Genomic DNA, 19992 nt, shown 5'->3' with positions numbered 1-19992 from the left:
TGAAACCTTGTTTTATACTTAATTTAACTCGACGCATTGTGAAAATAAATAATTTAAGCAATTTTAATACAGTAATCACATAGAAGAAAAAGAGTATTATGAAAAAAATATACTGTAGAAAGGAATAGTCTTTTTGAGAGATTGAGAGAATTAGCATTGGTCCCTGACTTTAAACCACATGAAATAGATGTTTTAGCAGTGGTCATTGAGAGGCATAAGGAAGGTCTGGAACAAGACAGAAATCCTGGAAGTACATTCAATCTTGTTGTCTCAGTCCTTCCCGAGAGCCAGAGAGGCATCAATTTCCATCTATTGAAGTCTTGCTTCACCTGATTTTCTACCACCTTTTAGTTAAATTTTAATGCTTTCTAGGTTTCTGGGTACTGCAATTTAATCTGCAATAACATTTACTCTTATCCCAATCCTATCGTAAGTTTAATGTATTTTTTATCTCCACAGATATAGATTCCCCAATAACATTGCTTCAGAATTTTCTTTGTTTAATTCCTATTCTGAAAAGTTGCTGTAGACTTTGACTACATCTATGAGAACAGGAAAAGATGTTGAATTTCTGCTGTATATAATAACATCATCTTTATAAAGAGCCTGATTGTGTGTTCTCCTGCTATATCACCTCCCTCTGTATCCTTATTTTGTCTTATACTCTGAGAGAATAAATCAGTGGTGACAAGCATCTCCTATCCTTGTTCCCCTCTATGAATTAAAGCTCTCTGATGGAATACAACTAACCTACACTTGTGCTTCTGTTTTTTTTACATTGCATGTGGCCAATCAATAAAACCATAATGAAAACCCAATTCCCTATAAGTTTCAAATACAAAGAGGCTGTAATACTCTTTTAAGTGCCTTTTCTGTATCCAGACTTTTTTTATAGTTTGAAATTTGCTAATCCTCCTGCAGACTTCTCACGTTGAAGCATATGAGACCTGTGATTGTTTTCCCCTTCACATGAACTTAGATTCAATTCACTTATACAGATTAATTAATACATTTTAATAAATTAATTGCTTACACTTATATAGCACTTTTCTGGACACTCCACTCAAAGCGCTTTACAGGTAATGGGGATCCCCTCTACCATCACCAATGTGCAGCATCCACCTGGATGATGCAACAACAGCCATAGTGCGCCAGAACACTAATTTGCCACAACATAATTATACAGATATGGGATATTCTTATTATGAAAATTTCCATTATTATTATCAGTGAGCTACTGGCTGTGCCACTGTTGACACTGTGTATTAGCTGTCTCCTGTAGATCGGGCTGCCAGACTCCTAACACACTGATAACATCACAGTTTATTTGATCTCAATCAGACTGACAGGTATACAAAAGGACACCTCAGCCTTTGAAAAGCTAAGGAAAAGACTTAGCTTTTTGAGATTTCTCAAATGGAAATGTAATATGGAAGTCTAAACACATTTCTATACATCACAGATGATAATACTTGCTAAAATTATATTTCTATGTAGACCGTGAGAGAGAGCCTGGAGAGCTGATCAGTCACTCTTGTAAATTTCCTACAAAACTTCAAGAATCTTCTCTTTTTCTGTTCTTTCTGATCCTTCCATGCCACTGTCTTTGTTCTTCCAAGCAATGGAAGTGATAAAGTGTCATGAAATATTTTTTCTTTCTCAATGGAGAGATGCTCTTGGTATCTCCATTGAAGTGAGACAATAGCTAGTCACAGGATTAGACTACGGACAAGTATGTACAATATAATCTTTATCAGTTTTCAACCTCTGCAAAATCTTAATGGTCAGATTTCACTGAGTTACAACGAGTTTCACCAGCAACACACAGCCAATCTGTCACAGTTTTTGTCAAACCAGGAAAAACTGGAGACACAGCAAAAAGGACAGATGTCTCAGTTATGGGATGAGCCTTTGGAAAATTCATTACTGTTTCACAGGAAGCAAGTTTCATTGCTTTTGTTACAATATGTCCACTATAATAAGGACTCAAGTATCTGTTCATTATTCCTGCACCATCAGGAAAATTATCTTATATGTTGTCTGATTAGGATGTAAAACACACTCTTGAAGTAGAGATTGACTTGTTTCTTATGATATAGGGTTTGTTGCACTATGTTTTAATTTGGTTGCTAAAACTTGATGAAAGTGACCAGTAGCATCATGTCGTTTCACATTCCCGTGGACAGCACTGACTCATTAATATGTTCTTTTTCTAAATACTCCTCTCACTACTGTGAACACATACAGTATTCAGCTGCTGGAATTAGAGGATATGGGAGATCACTTGCATGTGTAATACTTTGTATACCAATTGCAGAATATGTTGTTTATGGTGATGTAAAATTTAACTTTCCAACACTGTCCTGTGGACGTCCTTGATGCAGAATAATTACACTTTTGACTATATATCCTAGCATTGTGTTTACATTGTTTATTACTTTCCCACAGTGTGTAGAAGATGTAAAAGATGGATGTTAATAAAATCATCTGGTGTTTTTCACAAATAAACGGGGTGTGTCTGACAGGGAGTCGGAGTTGTCAATAGAGAGTTGTCAATAGGCGTGTTGCCTCGGTAACCACAGGAAAGAACAGATCTGTGACAGGGAAGAGAGACTAACGGCTGCATCTAGTAACCGATAAGGAGTAGAGATGTGAGAACAACAGTCTGGGAAGAGACTGTGAATAGAACAGTGAAAGAACCCCAATGAGGGGAGAGAAAGGAGAGCTTTAGTCTCGAAGGAGAATAAGGAAATCACAGAAGGGACCAGGAAGAGTGAAAATCCTGGAGGGGATTGTGGCGGAGAGCCTACAGAGTTGGAAGATTGAATTACTTAAAGGGACAGCCGCCTATTTTGGTGTTATTGATCAGGGGTGTCCAGGAGCCCACTGTGTGAGTATTTAGTGAGTTTGGAGTCAGTGTGTATGTGCCAGCATCTGAGGTGCCACAGAGGGACCCTCTCCCAGATGATAAGGGGTATCAGGTGAGAGAGTTAGGTCTGTCTGGCTGCAAAGCTCTGGTCAAAAGACAGTGGCTGCTGGGCATGGGTTTGAGGTGTACCATCAGCTGTGAATACACAATCTGGGGCATGAGAGTTAGGCACCAAGGAGGTTGCGTATGTTTTTATGACAGAAAGTGTGTTGAGTCTCAGCAGTGGGATGTGATGAAGAGAGACTCAGGATAGTTAGTGTGAGAGGTCTGAGTTTGGGAGTGAGTCTCTGGAGACAGGTGTGTGTGTGTGTGAGACCCAGCCCAGTGGCGTCAAGTGAAGACGTGAGAGGCTGGAGGCAGACTTGGAATTCCGATCGCTGGCTGGTCATGAGGGGACCAGTGAGTGTCATGTGGGAGCAGGAGGCTCCAGATCAGGAGAACAGCAGGAGGCTGCTTGTGGTAATTAGAAGCAGAGGGTGCCATCTCCCTGAAAGGGACCAGCCGGACGGTGTGTGAGAGGTGAAGCTTGTTGAGTCCAGGAATCTGCGACAGAAGGACTTGGCTCAGTGAGGGACCTACATTATGATCTCAGAGGAGATCAGATGGAGATGACAGTGGAGTCAGTGAGTTGGAGACTCGGGACCTGAGAGTTTTAGTACAGATCCCTGTGGTACTCCAATAATTACATCACCTCTGTTTGCTTCATGTTATCTCTGCTCTTTTTTATATTTTTTAAATAATTCTTAATTCATGCTTCTCTTCCTGTGATTTGAGAATTCCACATAAAAGATTAACTTTATTAAAAAATGGTGAAAGTGCAAATACACAGTATCATGCTGTATGCTTTGTGTGTTCATTACTGCTTTTGCTTGTTCAAATAGCAAACAAGTTGGTTATACAAGAACTATCTTCTCTAAATCCCCATTGACCTTTTCATGTATGTGATCCTCTAGGGATGCCCAACCTTTTTTAATGCAAGATCTACTTTTTCATTTGCCAGTCCAGTGCGATCTACCAGTGTGAATTTGAAGCTCTGATATAGGGAAAACAGACTGTGGGCACATCAGTACAATAACGATACCCCTCACTAAAATGACAGCAAATAAAAACCAGTGATTCATGCTACAGTGAACAAGTAATCTTCCCAATTTTAGAAAAAAAGAGTATCCTACCTCAGTGTGAGCATTGGCACTGAGAAGCTTACAACAGAACACTTCTAATTTTTTTGAATGTGTTGACACTGCTGATCATGTTGACATTTTTATTTTGTCCCTGCAACTCAACATTCAAGTCATTCAACAGTTCAGTCAAGTCTGTGAGGAATGCTAAATCCAAAAACCCCTGGTTATCCTCTAACTGGGCATATCCACCATGTTTATACGACTTGAGAAACTCTTTGATTTCAGGCAACAGCTGTCCGAACACTTCTCACCAAAAATGTTTGTTTTCGAAATCTCCAAACAGCAAGTCAGCAGTCTCAACAAACGCTTTTTTATTACTTCTCGATCCCTGAACGACTTTTTGTGATGAGCCACTATGTGGCACACAGAGAACGATGCGATGATTGTATTAGGTCTCATGAAAACCGACTGCTGCTAGTTGAGATTTTAATTTTTCCACTTTTCTTTTCCGTAACTCACTTTTAGCGGCAAAGTCCACATCATACGTTTTGTGTGCAGTTTTGAAATGTTGCTTTTCACGTAGACACTAGCATTGCAGATTTGAATGCGAAAAAAATGCTCCCATTCCTTGTGGTAACGGTGCGTTTTCAATCTCTTTGTTTCACTGTTTTCGCTCAAATACTCCAACTATCAAATAGGCAATCAAACTTATCAAACTGTTGGCGAATTGATCACAGCAGGTCTGTTTCGCTCCACTATGCACTGTAGTGAATGCGGGGTTAACAAAACTTGGGAAAATCAGGAATTGACTGAGCTGTTTAGTGAATAAGTAAATATTAAAAAACCCCAATTTGTGATTTTTCCAGAATATATCTGAGCAGTTGGTATAATTAGAGGCACAATTATACCAGACATACTGTACTGTATACTACACCACAGACAATAGAACACACAACACACAAATTACTATGTTTAAGGCCAGTAGCCACATCACTCTGCAACTCACAACTGGCAACCCACTGGAGCTCAGCAGGTGTGAGCCTGGTCAGTACCTGGATGGGAGACCTTCTGTGAAAAACTAAGGTTGCTGCTAGAAGAGGTGTTAGTGGGGCCAACAAGGAGGCGCTCACCCTGTGGTCCATGTGGGTCCTAATGCCCCCAGTATAGTGACGGGGAGACTAGACTGTAAACAGGCGCTGTCTTTCGGATAAGACATAATACTGAGGTCCTGACTCTTTGTAGTCATTAAAAATCCCAGGGCGTTTCTTGAAAAGAGTAGGGGTGTAACCCCAGTGTCCTGGCCCAATTTCCCATTGGCCCTTACCAATCATGGCTTCCTAATAATCCCCGTCTGTGAATTGGCTTCATTCCTCTGCTCTTCTCCCCAGCGATAGCTGATGTGTGGTGAGCATTATGGCGCACTATCATCCAGGTGGGACTGCACATTGGTAGTAGTGGAGGGGATCCCCATTACCTGTAATCTAAAGTGCTTTGAATGGAGTGTCCAGAAAAGCACTATATAAGTGTAAGCAATTATTAATTATTATTATAAGGGTGTGTGCTCAAACAAGGTGTTCCAGAGGCCTAACATTCTAATCACCCAGAAAGTACTCCTGACTTCTACTGTGTATTAAACTCTTAATGCTTACAGTGGCGAAATAAGAGATTACTTGCCTTCTAAATAAATACAACCTCATTCTCTTCTTCATTGGCTGCAGCGGGTCAGTAAATGGCTGTACATTCCTGGCTGCCCTGATCCTACTATCCTGGACTCGGTTTACACTGATGTATGAGGGCACTGTGAAAAACCCAGGTGCCACAAAATAGATATTATAAATTGGAGACATCTCTAATTGAAGTTTCTTTTACCCAGGAAATGCAAGTTCCTTAAAAACACAGAATAGCAAGCTCTCTCTAGTATGGTTCAAATACATAGCTCCAGTCAGGTTATGTCTGGATGATCATCCAGACTCTTTTGACAGTGAAGCCCAACTGTATCAATGTTATCTAAATTCTAGTGAAATTTCCAGATGGATCCCAAGCTAAAAAGATTCACCTGTGGCTGACAAAGTCTTAGGCAGAATTCTAGTTCATACGGACTCGCTCTTGAATTGCCGTCTTGTACTTAAAGTTCAGTTTTATGGCTCAGACAAAGTGGATGCAGCCACAGATTGAGAGAGCAGGTCAAAGAAATAAAGTGCATGAATAAAGTTCATGGTCTAACAACACCTTTTAAATCCAGTGATAATTGCTGGAGATTAATTTTGAAAATACACTGATATCCACAATAGAGAATGGAGACAGAACTGGGTCATTACTCATTCTTCACCAGCAGGCTGCACTGAACCAATGTCACCCAGCTACACCACCTGCTGCACATGGACTTGGGTTGCTGGCACTGTGTGGACTAGATGTGAGCTACACTGGGGCAGTATTCACTGCAGTATACAGGCAGATATTCATGTCAGATTCTGTCTGCACTTCCTCTCAGAGGTTGCTTTTAATGTAGGGTCATCCCCCTGATGTGTCTCTCTTCCTTGGCCTGCTGGGACCTGTAATAGTCTTATACCTTAGGGGAACTGTCTTTAGCTTCAGCTGAGGGGAAAACTCTGTCAGGCTATGGACTGATCTCAGCTGTCCTAGGAAGCCTGTACAGATCACTCTCTAAAGTTGGAAAGGGGAAATGTGCACACCATCTCTGTTGTCTATTAATTTGTGTTTGTTTTGGATCCTAAAGGGTCTATCTATTTCTTCCGTGCTGAGAGTCTTTAGGTGATGTGTGTGTATGCTGTTTATTGCTTCATATTACTGTTATTTTATGTGTTGTTATAAACAGAAGATAAGATAAGATCACTTTATTAGCCATATACAATTTCTTGCATTAGGAATTAATCTTTTCACATACCCCAGCTTACTCTGCATGAAACACAGACCGGGAGAGAAGCTGGGTGTCAGAGTACCAGGTCAGCCATCGTATAGCACCCCCAGGTGGAGTTGGGGCCTTGCTAAGGAGCCCAACAGAGTAGGATTCTTCTGCCTGCTGTGGGATATGAACCAGCAACCTTCCAGCCACAGGCACAGATGCTTAGCACAGTGCCACCAATCCAACTCATACAGGATGACATATATATTTATACATTGATAAAGTTTTATTCAAATTGTTTATTTTCTTCAAAAGGGAATGCTGTTTTTCTCAACATATCTACAATTAACAATAAAAAGTCTCCAGTTCACTTACTCCAGTGTTATACATTTACATTTGGGATTAATAAACCATTTGAAGAAAAACAACAACATCAACCATATAACTAACTAAAACTAACTATAAGAGGATGACATAATAATAAAATATAATAATAAATGCAAAGCAATTTTTATTGTAGTTAAAAGTGAAAGTCTCCCTTCCTGACAGTTTCTTCTCATCTTTCTTCTTCCTTCTTGAATCTAAAATTTGAAGCAGCTGTTATCTTCATCATCCTCATCCATGGACACTCTGAGATGGATAATGACATGATGTTGTATATTACTGCTGAGCTGGGGGTTGGAGTGAAGACTTGGAAAGAAAGATGTGGATGAGCTGTGCAGATGTTCAGCTGTGCTCCTGTCTTTTTGTCTGCAGGATGTGGAGATGTGAACTAACAGAGAGATGTTGTGAAGATCTGGCATCTGCCCTTGAGTCTCAACACTCCAGTCTGAGAGAGCTGGTTCTGAGTGGCAATAACCTGAGGGATTCAGGAGTGAAACTGCTGTCTGCAGCTCTGAGGGATCCCAACTGTAAATTAACAACACTGAAGTAAGTGAACACTGGTGATTTCTTTGTTTTTATTGTTTTATGTAGATATTCTGAGACACACAACATTCACTTTTCACATGCATCAGCACCTAGGAAGTACAAAACAAAAAAGTTATTTGTTAATATCTCATTACCAAGAGACTTGACATGCAATCTTTCCCATTTGACCAAATTATTTACACATACAGTATGTATATGTTGTTGATAATTCTGTGGGTAATATTCTCCATGGGATTTAATTAATAGAGTCCTTCTTCATTTGAACACAAGGTCTGTCCAGCTTTAACCAGTTTCTAGTGATTTATTTCATGGCTACAGTCCTGACAGTTCTAAAGTAGCTTTTTAATATTTCTTTAAGTACAGTATCTTTCCCCATTTTATTTTCATGCCAAATATGTTTATGATGTTCCCGGCCATTCTTCCAACAGTTTATGCCTCCAAATTGATCATATTTAGCTTGCAATTGGTGTTTCTTCCAATATTGAATATGACCTTTCTACTCATTTTCTCTCCATGAATGTGAATTGGTGGATATATACAGATTTGTATGGTTTTAGATTCTTCAATTACTGTGGAAGTGGCAACCGCCTTCTTATTTGCATCTTACTCTTAACTTATGTATTCCTCCTTTGATTTCTGATATTGTTCATAAATTTGAAAGGATGTGGCTGTGGAAGTAAAGTAGGTTTGCAAAATGTATTAATGTGTTAGTCTCTCATTTTAGAGTCTCATTTACTTCTTCCCAGCTTTGACTTTCCCTTACCTTTCCCTTTGACCACATCTTGGACTGATTCCTGTGCTTTGAACCCTGCATGTTAAACGACTCTCCTTCAGACTCTCTCTGGTGCTTTAATCAGTTCCTCTCAGCTCAACCCCTACCTTTTTGATCACGTCTCTAGTTTTACTTTCTCCTGCCTGCCCTGCTTGCTTCCAGCAGAGCCTGGCCTGGATTCCGTCTCCAGATTACTGCTTCCATCAGATCATTACAGGAGATATCACACTGGGGCCCTGGGTTCAATTCCAGACCTGGGGTGCTATCTGTGTGGAGTTTGTATGTTCTCCCCAGGTTTGTCTGGTGTTCCAATTTCCTCCTACAGTCCACAAACATGCTGGCAGGTTAATAGACTTCTTGGAAAGCTGGCACTGGTATGAGTGTGTGCTCTTTGATAGACTGGCATCCTGTCCAGGGTTCAATCCTGCCTTGTGTCCAGTGCTTCCTGGGACAGGCTCTGGGTAACTGTGACCCTGAATTGGATAATTGTTTATTAAAAGTGATGTTGATGGTTTTCAAATGCTATACTGCCGTCTGTGAATTTCCTGAAAATATAAACTCATAATTGATTTATTCCAAGCTGAAAAGAGATGCGGTTTCACAGCCGAAATGTTGTATTTTTCTCTCCTCTCTTTTCAGCCTGGAATAAACCTATTTCTTGTTCCTTTGCAGTCTGCGCATGCTGACGTAGCTACCCACCTGAACTACTATAAACTCATCCCTGTAATGTTAAATATAGTCAAATTTCAGGGCAAACGTCAGTCTAAATTTATTTGGGAGGGAAGAAAACCTCAGGTAAAACCTACACCACTTGAACTCTCCCAAATCTACAGTCTTACTTCTGTGCAGCTCAGCTTAAAGCTTCAACAACCTGAGTGACAGCTCCCCAGCAAAATGATGAAGAGGGATTTGTCTCACTTAAAACTTATGTTTTACACCTAATTTAACTCAAAGCATTTTCAAAATAAATAAATTCTGCAATTTAAATACAAAAATCACATACAAAAATGTATTGTGAAAAAACAAGTAAAGAAAGGAATAGTCGTTTTGAGGGGTCAAGAAAAATAGCAATTGGCCCAGACTTTAAACCATATAAAATAGACGTTTTAGCAATGGTCAATGAGGGCCATAATCAAGGTCTGGAAATAAACAGAAATCCTGGAAGTACCTTCATTCTTGCTGTCTTAATTCTTCCTAAGAATGAGACAGGCAGCAGTTTCCATCTATCGAAGTCTTGCTTCAGCTGGTTTTCTAGCACTTCTTAATTACAGGTTAATATGTTTTCTGGGTTTCAGGGTATTTTAATTGCTAAACATATTATTTTATCCAAATTTAATTTCAAGTTGAATTTTTTTTATCTTCAGGGATAGCATTGCTTCAGAATTTGCGATTTTAATTTGTATCTTGAAATGGTGCTGTAGTCTGTGATTACATTTGTGAGAACAGGAAGAACTGTTGAATTTCTGCTGTATATAATAACATCATCTAATAACAAGAGCCTGATTGTGTGTTCCTCCTGATATATCACCTCCCTCTATATCCTTCTGTTATCTTATACTCTGAGAGAATAAATCAGTGGTGACAAGCATCTCCTCCTCTCATTCCCTGTATAAATACAAAAGTCTGTTATACCCTGTCAAATTATTTTTCAGGATCCAGACTTTTTTTCATTTCAGTTTTCAGTTTTTGTGTTTAAAGATACAGTTTAGTCTAGCCCAATAAGACCTCCAAAAAAATAGTCAATTTCTCCCTGGAATGATGTCCTCTCAAACATTTTATTATATCTCTGGAATTACAAATGTAATTATTGTCACGCCCTCTGCAGCCAGAGGGCGCTCCTACTCTGTCCTGTCCCTAGTTTCCTGCTTTGCTGTCCTTCCGGTTTCCCTCTTTCCTTGGGCTAGATATTTCCGGGTCACTTATTCTGCCTCACTGTGCATTGACGTTCGGATGTCCTGAGCACCAGGTCCCCCCACGTCCGCTACCTGAGGGCATAGGTTTCTATACGGCACACCAGAACTCTTTGCACTGACGAGCCCGGGCTAACTCCCCGTTCCGCCGCCTCGCATAGGGTCTTTTTCGCTCTCCTGCCTCTCCACGGTTTGTCCCTTCCGACATCCGTGACAATTATACAGTAGAAGTGTACAGTATACAGTAGAGTCCTTAAATTTCTTATATGTCTTACTGTGTCTTCTCACCAAACAGAAATATCTAGGACAAACAAAGAAACATATTTTGTTTTCAATTTTCCAAGATCAATTTTTAAGGTTGTGGCCCTGTCAGCCAGCTGAAAATGCTTGTAGACATTCCCCCAGTTGTACTAGTTTGGATTAAACATTGAGACATTTGTTACGCACCCAGATAGTCTAAGGGTATATGGAGTGTGACATTAAGGGAATTTCAGGTGTGCAGGGAGAAATCTTTGGTGTGGAGAAAAGATAGTTGTAATGAATTATAATAGGTAAACAGGAGTGAAATTGTACAGGTGACTGGTATTGGAGAAGAGGAAATATGAGTGGTACCAAAGTGGTACCAAAGGAATGTAAATAACAAACAAAATGGAGCTGGGTAATAAAATGAGGGGAAGCTGAACTAACTACGAAACACTCGGTCTTCGGCGTCATCTAACGCCCTACCCAACTTCACCAACTACCCAAACCATACAAGATATTATATTAAATAAATATATTAAAAATCTTAAAAGCTATAATAGCTATTGTAATTACTATATAATCCTCTAGGGAGTGATAGAGGAGTTTTAATTGCTTTTTTGCACTGCCAGCTTATTAGCAGGGTGAGTTGTTAATAATAGATGACCCCTGGTTGCTGAGTAAACAATCCAGTTGCTGAGGGTTTTTTTTCTCTCCTGAATCGTGATAACAGAGACAGTGACATCTCCTAGGGCTCTGAATTGTCAATAATGAATGAATGACAGCAGCTGGAACCAGACCCCCCTTTTTTCAGACTTTTCAGAAAAAGTGGTCAGCCAAACAGATTTACTCTTTCGGTTTTCATTGACCCAGTGGTTTAGCAGGTACAGATGCAGCCATTCAAAAGGCACGGTAAAACCCCATACTGCGGCAAATAATCTGCGGCACGTGATTGGCTGGCCAAAATGACTGACAGGGGCACTCGTGGTGCATTAGTTGGTAGTGAAAAGATTTAATCATTTAATTTCTTTACTGTGCACATATTAATACACTTAATATTTAATATTTATATGGAATTTTACAACTTAAGGGAAATTTTAGTAGCCAAGCATAAAAAGAAGAGGAGCATAACGCTTCTGAGGGTCCTAAATGATATTAATTTAGGAACATAAACATTATGTAAACTGTACTGTATATGGCTTGTATTGGTAGTTTAAAGAAAAAATACACACCAGTATTCCGTTTCTCCCTAAACATTTTAAGCATCAAAGTCTTACATATGGTTATTTGTACGTGCTCCTTCTGACCGTATTACGTTTGTTTTGTAACGCATACGGCCACCAGTGAGTGTGTAAGAGCTGGCTTGCTAGAGTGGTGACGTCACCGCCCTTCCCTGTAATGGCAGGGCCCACAGCCGCGGGGCTGATGGGAGATCTTCCTTTAACTCAAGCGGCTGGGTCCCTGTTGAGCTACGCCGCCGGCCCGGGTTTGAGTCCATGATGGTGGGGGGGCCAACCAGAACCCTGGAGCGTTACAATATACTTTGTGAAAAGTGATAGTTTTAACCTTTTCTGTGAATACGCTCGTTATCAGAGTAAACAATAGCATGCTTTTAGAATTTGATTAATAGGGAATATAATATGGAATCGCATATCTAAAGAAATGAATAACGATATAATTATATTCATGTACTGTAGCACAAACAGTAGTATAAGACTTTCTATTGATATGTGTACAGCTGTTTTACAACTTGCTACATGACTGCATTTGTGGTGTGATGGCTTAAGTACTATAACTGACTATTAAGACTGAGGTTGGGTGTTCAAATCCAGCTGTTGCTAGGAGTTTTCTTTTAACAAATAAACATTTAGTTGAAAAATATTATGGACACTATATTGACATGTTTTATATTCCTAAATATAACAGCATGTTTGTACTGTATGTACACGGCGGTACCGCAGGGTGTAGGGCGCAAACCCACGTGAGCCCGAAAGCCCTACAGATGCAGCCATTCAAAATGCGCGGGCGATACCGCATTATTTTCCGGTACGCTGTACGCAGTCTACCGCAAGCTACCGGTAAATACCGCTAGTTACCGTAAATTCTCCTATAATACGACAAGCAAAATAATAGTATCCGGAATTTCCGCAAGGTGGAGCTAATAAAGCTCAACCTCTCATGTTTGAGCTGTGGCCATCAGTCTTTAACGAAGATATTACTAATAGTATTAATAATGAATGACCTTGGACAAGCTGTAAGTGTAAACTCAAAGTATTGCCCTGGTCAACATTCTTTTTTTCATTGACCGTCTTTGTAAAAGTAACACCACAGCATTTCGCAATCACGCATTTGTTTCCAATCATGCAAAGTACAGTGATTCACCATGCCTTTAACATGCTCATAAAAGAGATTGATTTAGGAACATAAACATATTACCGTATGCAAAGTGTACTGTATACAGTATGTATATGTATATTTAATGTCTTAACTGTGCCCGTTTAAGTATTGAATATTCATATCTTTTCATATATATATTTCATATATTTTTTCGAAGAAATGTTTGTTAAAAGAAAAGTCCAGCACCAGCTGGTTTCGAACACACAACCTGTGCATTGTTAGTCACGGACCTAGACCGGTAGGCTACAGGGGAACTCACATGAACAGGGGGGCGAAACAGCCCTACACAGCCCTGTCGCAGTACACGAATATAATCATACCGTTATTAAATTCTTTAGATACGCGATTCCATATTATATTCCCTTTTAATCAAATTCTAAAAGTATGCTTGTTGACTCCGGTATCGCGTTAGTTAAAGACTTCAATGCTTAAAATGTTTAGGGAGAAATGGAATACTGGTGTGTACGTTTTCTTTAAAGTACCGAGACCAGCCATATACTGTATGTTTAAGTTCCAAAATTAATATCGTTTATGGACTTCACACGCGTTGCAGTATGCTCCTATTCTTTTTATGCTCAGCTACTAAGATTTCCCTTCAGTGGTAAAATTCAATATCTACAACGGGCACAGTAAAGACGTTTACAGTAAGTCTTTCTACGACAGACCAACGGACCACGAGTGCCCCTGTCGGTCAACCAATCACGTACCGCGTCATCTTGCGTCATGATACGCGATACCGCAGCCAATTACCTGCGGTACGTGTCTGTACCGCGCACTTTGAATGGCTGCATCTGTACATTAATGTAGGGCATTCGCCCGGTGCTGCGGCAGAAGAGAGCCTGGCTGGGGTACGCGGTGAGGGGCAGGACGGGAGTTGTAGTGGTCAGGGCGGGGATTAGGAAAGCCGCTGACCAGTGCAGCTGACCCATGGTGAAACGGGCGTACAGTCTGGGGAGATCACCCATTTTCATGTAAATAATTCCCTGATTTCGCACCCCTGTATTTTGCTCTCTCTCTTTTCAATTCAGGGTGCTTTATTAGCATGACCGATGGGTACATCAGTGTTGCCAAAGCAAATGAAAGTAATGATATTTACATTAAACAAAACCAAAAATAGAAGTAAAATAAAATCTACAGACATATTACAGACATTTACAACAAAGACATATTATAACATATTGACATATACTGTAGGCGGCTAGAGTATTATTGGGAGACAGGCTCACTGTTCCTCAAGCTGTGACAGGAGATCACATACAGGGCTGCCAGTTCCACTGAGTTCCCTCCTCCCTCTCCCAGTAGGATTGGGACCCGTTGTGATTCTGGCAGGTGTGGGAACTCTGGGATTAGATTTCTGAATTTCGGGAAGAATGTTTCTCTAATCCCAGAGTATCTGTCACAGTGCAGTAGGAAGTGCACCTCTGACTCTATTTCTCCCCACTGGCAGTGGGAGCACAGCATGTCCTCTCTGGGCAGTCATGTCTGCCTGTGTCGCCCAGTTTCTATGGCCAGGCTGTGGTCACTGAGCCTGTACTTCGTCAGGGTCTGTTTCTGTTTGTTGTTTCTTATTTTGGTCAAATATTCAGCTAGTGTGTATTGTCTGTTTAGGGCTCTGTAGCATTCCAGTTTATGTTGTGTTTGTGTGTGTGTGTCTGAGTGTGTGAGATATTGCTGTTTGATCTGTGCTGTGATGTGGTTGAGTCTGGGTTGTGGTGCTCTAGCAGTGCTGTCCTGAGGCTGGTTAGTGTCGGTGTGGCTCGGGTCAGTGAGCCTCATGACCAGCTGGCTCGGGGGGCTCTTTTTTGGGCTCAGCTCTTGACTCAGCAGGGCTTTGTGGTGGTAGGAATTTTGGTCGCTGTTTTTTAGGTGTAGCCAATACTTTAATATTCTTTTCTGTAGTTTATCAATAGTGGGTACTGGCCTAATTCGGCCCTGCACCCGTTGTTAGTTGTTTTTCTCTGCACACAGAGGATGTTTCTACAGATCTCCATGTGCAGAGTTTCAGTGGGGTGTTTGTCCCATTGAGTGTAATCCTGGTCTGTGAGGGGACCCCACACTTCACTGCCGTATAGGGCAATGGGTTGGATTACACTTTCAAATATTTGGAGCCAGATTCTTGTTGGTGGGTTGATGTTGAAGAGCCTCCTTCTTATTGCGTAGAAAGCCCTGAGTGCCTTCTCTCTCAGTGCCTTCACTGTGAGGTCAAAACTCCCAGAAGAGCTGATGGTGAGACCGAGATATGTGTAGCTGGATGTGTGCTCCAATGTGTTGTTGTTAAGTATGAATTTGTACCTGTTTCCCTAAGGTCTGGCTTTCTTCTGGAAAACAATAACTCTGGTCTTGTCCAGATTGACTGTCAGTGCCCAGGTCTGACAGTACTGCTCCAGCAGTGCCAGGTTCTGCTGCAGCCCCTTTTCTCTCTCTCTCGCTCCCTCTCTCTGGCGCTCACTCTCTCTCTCTCTCTCTCGGCTGGCGCGCGGGAGCGTTGTCTGTGTTCCTTGGTCTTCATGATGCTCTCTGCGCTTTCAACAGAACCTTGAGACTATCACAGAGCAGGTGCATTTATACAGAGACTTGATTACACACAGGTGGATTCTATTTATCACCATCAGTCATTTAGGACAACATTGGATCATTCAGAGATCCTCGCTGAACTTCTGGAGTGAGTTTGCTGCACTGAAAGTAAAGGGGCCGAATAATTTTGCACGCCCCACTTTTCATTTTTTTATTAGTTAAAAAAGTTTCAAAAATCCAATAGATTTCGTTCCACTTCACAATTGTGTCCCACTTGTTGGTGATTCTTCACATAAAATAAAAAATTTATATCTTTATGTTTGAAGCCTGAAATGTGGCAAAAGGTTGAAAAGTTCAAGGGGGCCGAATACTTTCGCAAGGCACTGTATATAGAATAAGTGATTTATGAGCAATTTAATTTCTTGTTCGTTTAAAACAGTGAAATGTCAGCTGCAAAAGATCGCACCAGAAACAGCATTCTCTCTGCCTGTCATAGACATTCAGGAAAGGCTGAATGAAGTCATGTCAAGTACAATAATTCGGTGATCAATAATAACAGTTGTAGGACAAGAAACAAAAGATAGTGAAAACTAAGATTTTTAAGGCTAAAACTCAAATTCATTCTACAAAAGGTGTAAAAAATACAAAAATGCACATGAGCAAAAAGTTTTAGAAATTGAGCAAACAGAAAAAAAGCCATGCCTATAGTGCAGAAGAGGGATGCAGGAACACTTGCTTAGATATACAAAAAAATCACAAAAAGGTGTATGTTACAAAAGAACATGCAAACATGTACATCAATTTCCCTTCGCGATCGATAGTCTTATCTATAAACATGAAACAAAGTGAGGAATCAGAAATTAGCATGCATACAAAACAGCAATTCTGTCAGTGAGCCCTAAATGAATTAATAGCAACTATGGTTTCATGGAGGGCTTCTCAGATAGTTGGGCATTCAGGTAAACTGCCAGGTGAAAGGATTTGTAAACATATTTTGTTAAAGCAAGTCAGTTTTTTCCAGCTGACATTTCACTGTTTTAAACGAACAAGAAATTAGATTGCTCATAAATCACTTATTCTATATAAATACAGCGTAATTGCCCTCCGAAAATCCTCTTTTTCTTGTTCGTTTTAGAGACCTTGATCGAAACTGATTATATAATTATACGGATTACACGAATATAATTATATCTTATTAATTTCTTGAGATACGCGATTCTTTTAATACAGTCTTTGCTGTGCTCTAGAGGATCCTTGTGATATTTCGAGCTCTGGTTGAATGATAAGTGTCGCAGTTTAAATCATTTTCGTAGTTAGAAATTATGGAACGCTCTGTTAAAAGCAAGGGAGTTTTTATGTCCGTTGCAGTTCTTTTGCAACATGAATATAATTATATCGTTATTAATTTCTTGAGATACGCGATTCCATATTATATTCCCTTTTAATCAAATTCTAAAAGTATGCTTGTTGACTCCGGTATCGCGTTAGTTAAAGACTTCGATGCTTAAAATGTTTAGGGAGAAATGGAATACTGGTGTGTACGTTTTCTTTAAAGTACCGAGACCAGCCATATACTGTATGTTTAAGTTCCAAAATTAATATCGTTTATGGACTTCACACGCGTTGCAGTATGCTCCTATTCTTTTTATGCTCAGCTACTAAGATTTCCCTTCAGTGGTAAAATTCAATATCTACAACGGGCACAGTAAAGACGTTTACAGTAAGTCTTTCTACGACAGACCAACGGACCACGAGTGCCCCTGTCGGTCAACCAATCACGTACCGCGTCATCTTGCGTCATGATACGCGATACCGCAGCCAATTACCTGCGGTACGTGTCTGTACCGCGCACTTTGAATGGCTGCATCTGTACATTAATGTAGGGCATTCGCCCGGTGCTGCGGCAGAAGAGAGCCTGGCTGGGGTACGCGGTGAGGGGCAGGACGGGAGTTGTAGTGGTCAGGGCGGGGATTAGGAAAGCCGCTGACCAGTGCAGCTGACCCATGGTGAAACGGGCGTACAGTCTGGGGAGATCACCCATTTTCATGTAAATAATTCCCTGATTTCGCACCCCTGTATTTTGCTCTCTCTCTTTTCAATTCAGGGTGCTTTATTAGCATGACCGATGGGTACATCAGTGTTGCCAAAGCAAATGAAAGTAATGATATTTACATTAAACAAAACCAAAAATAGAAGTAAAATAAAATCTACAGACATATTACAGACATTTACAACAAAGACATATTATAACATATTGACATATACTGTAGGCGGCTAGAGTATTATTGGGAGACAGGCTCACTGTTCCTCAAGCTGTGACAGGAGATCACATACAGGGCTGCCAGTTCCACTGAGTTCCCTCCTCCCTCTCCCAGTAGGATTGGGACCCGTTGTGATTCTGGCAGGTGTGGGAACTCTGGGATTAGATTTCTGAATTTCGGGAAGAATGTTTCTCTAATCCCAGAGTATCTGTCACAGTGCAGTAGGAAGTGCACCTCTGACTCTATTTCTCCCCACTGGCAGTGGGAGCACAGCATGTCCTCTCTGGGCAGTCATGTCTGCCTGTGTCGCCCAGTTTCTATGGCCAGGCTGTGGTCACTGAGCCTGTACTTCGTCAGGGTCTGTTTCTGTTTGTTGTTTCTTATTTTGGTCAAATATTCAGCTAGTGTGTATTGTCTGTTTAGGGCTCTGTAGCATTCCAGTTTATGTTGTGTTTGTGTGTGTGTGTCTGAGTGTGTGAGATATTGCTGTTTGATCTGTGCTGTGATGTGGTTGAGTCTGGGTTGTGGTGCTCTAGCAGTGCTGTCCTGAGGCTGGTTAGTGTCGGTGTGGCTCGGGTCAGTGAGCCTCATGACCAGCTGGCTCGGGGGGCTCTTTTTTGGGCTCAGCTCTTGACTCAGCAGGGCTTTGTGGTGGTAGGAATTTTGGTCGCTGTTTTTTAGGTGTAGCCAATACTTTAATATTCTTTTCTGTAGTTTATCAATAGTGGGTACTGGCCTAATTCGGCCCTGCACCCGTTGTTAGTTGTTTTTCTCTGCACACAGAGGATGTTTCTACAGATCTCCATGTGCAGAGTTTCAGTGGGGTGTTTGTCCCATTGAGTGTAATCCTGGTCTGTGAGGGGACCCCACACTTCACTGCCGTATAGGGCAATGGGTTGGATTACACTTTCAAATATTTGGAGCCAGATTCTTGTTGGTGGGTTGATGTTGAAGAGCCTCCTTCTTATTGCGTAGAAAGCCCTGAGTGCCTTCTCTCTCAGTGCCTTCACTGTGAGGTCAAAACTCCCAGAAGAGCTGATGGTGAGACCGAGATATGTGTAGCTGGATGTGTGCTCCAATGTGTTGTTGTTAAGTATGAATTTGTACCTGTTTCCCTAAGGTCTGGCTTTCTTCTGGAAAACAATAACTCTGGTCTTGTCCAGATTGACTGTCAGTGCCCAGGTCTGACAGTACTGCTCCAGCAGTGCCAGGTTCTGCTGCAGCCCCTTTTCTCTCTCTCTCGCTCCCTCTCTCTGGCGCTCACTCTCTCTCTCTCTCTCTCGGCTGGCGCGCGGGAGCGTTGTCTGTGTTCCTTGGTCTTCATGATGCTCTCTGCGCTTTCAACAGAACCTTGAGACTATCACAGAGCAGGTGCATTTATACAGAGACTTGATTACACACAGGTGGATTCTATTTATCACCATCAGTCATTTAGGACAACATTGGATCATTCAGAGATCCTCGCTGAACTTCTGGAGTGAGTTTGCTGCACTGAAAGTAAAGGGGCCGAATAATTTTGCACGCCCCACTTTTCATTTTTTTATTAGTTAAAAAAGTTTCAAAAATCCAATAGATTTCGTTCCACTTCACAATTGTGTCCCACTTGTTGGTGATTCTTCACATAAAATAAAAAATTTATATCTTTATGTTTGAAGCCTGAAATGTGGCAAAAGGTTGAAAAGTTCAAGGGGGCCGAATACTTTCGCAAGGCACTGTATATAGAATAAGTGATTTATGAGCAATTTAATTTCTTGTTCGTTTAAAACAGTGAAATGTCAGCTGCAAAAGATCGCACCAGAAACAGCATTCTCTCTGCCTGTCATAGACATTCAGGAAAGGCTGAATGAAGTCATGTCAAGTACAATAATTCGGTGATCAATAATAACAGTTGTAGGACAAGAAACAAAAGATAGTGAAAACTAAGATTTTTAAGGCTAAAACTCAAATTCATTCTACAAAAGGTGTAAAAAATACAAAAATGCACATGAGCAAAAAGTTTTAGAAATTGAGCAAACAGAAAAAAAGCCATGCCTATAGTGCAGAAGAGGGATGCAG

General features: G+C 40.8%; 1 protein-coding gene across 1 annotated transcript in view; it reads left to right on the top strand.

Moving 5' to 3' along the window:
- LOC148646899 (protein NLRC3-like) overlaps positions 1–19992 on the top strand; it is a 1251308-nt gene that overhangs the window by 21979 nt on the left and 1209337 nt on the right. The window contains exon 2 of the mRNA XM_088608945.1: positions 7670–7843. Coding sequence (XP_088465071.1) covers positions 7670–7843 — 174 coding nt within the window. The remainder of the gene's footprint in view (positions 1–7669; positions 7844–19992) is intronic.

Source organism: Lepisosteus platostomus, chromosome 16, assembly GCF_059453375.1.
Source record: "Lepisosteus platostomus isolate fLepPlt1 chromosome 16, fLepPlt1.hap1, whole genome shotgun sequence".
NCBI classification, from domain to species: domain Eukaryota; kingdom Metazoa; phylum Chordata; class Actinopteri; order Semionotiformes; family Lepisosteidae; genus Lepisosteus; species Lepisosteus platostomus.
Note: the sequence above shows the minus strand (reverse complement) of the source record. Positions and strands in the feature narration are given on the sequence as shown.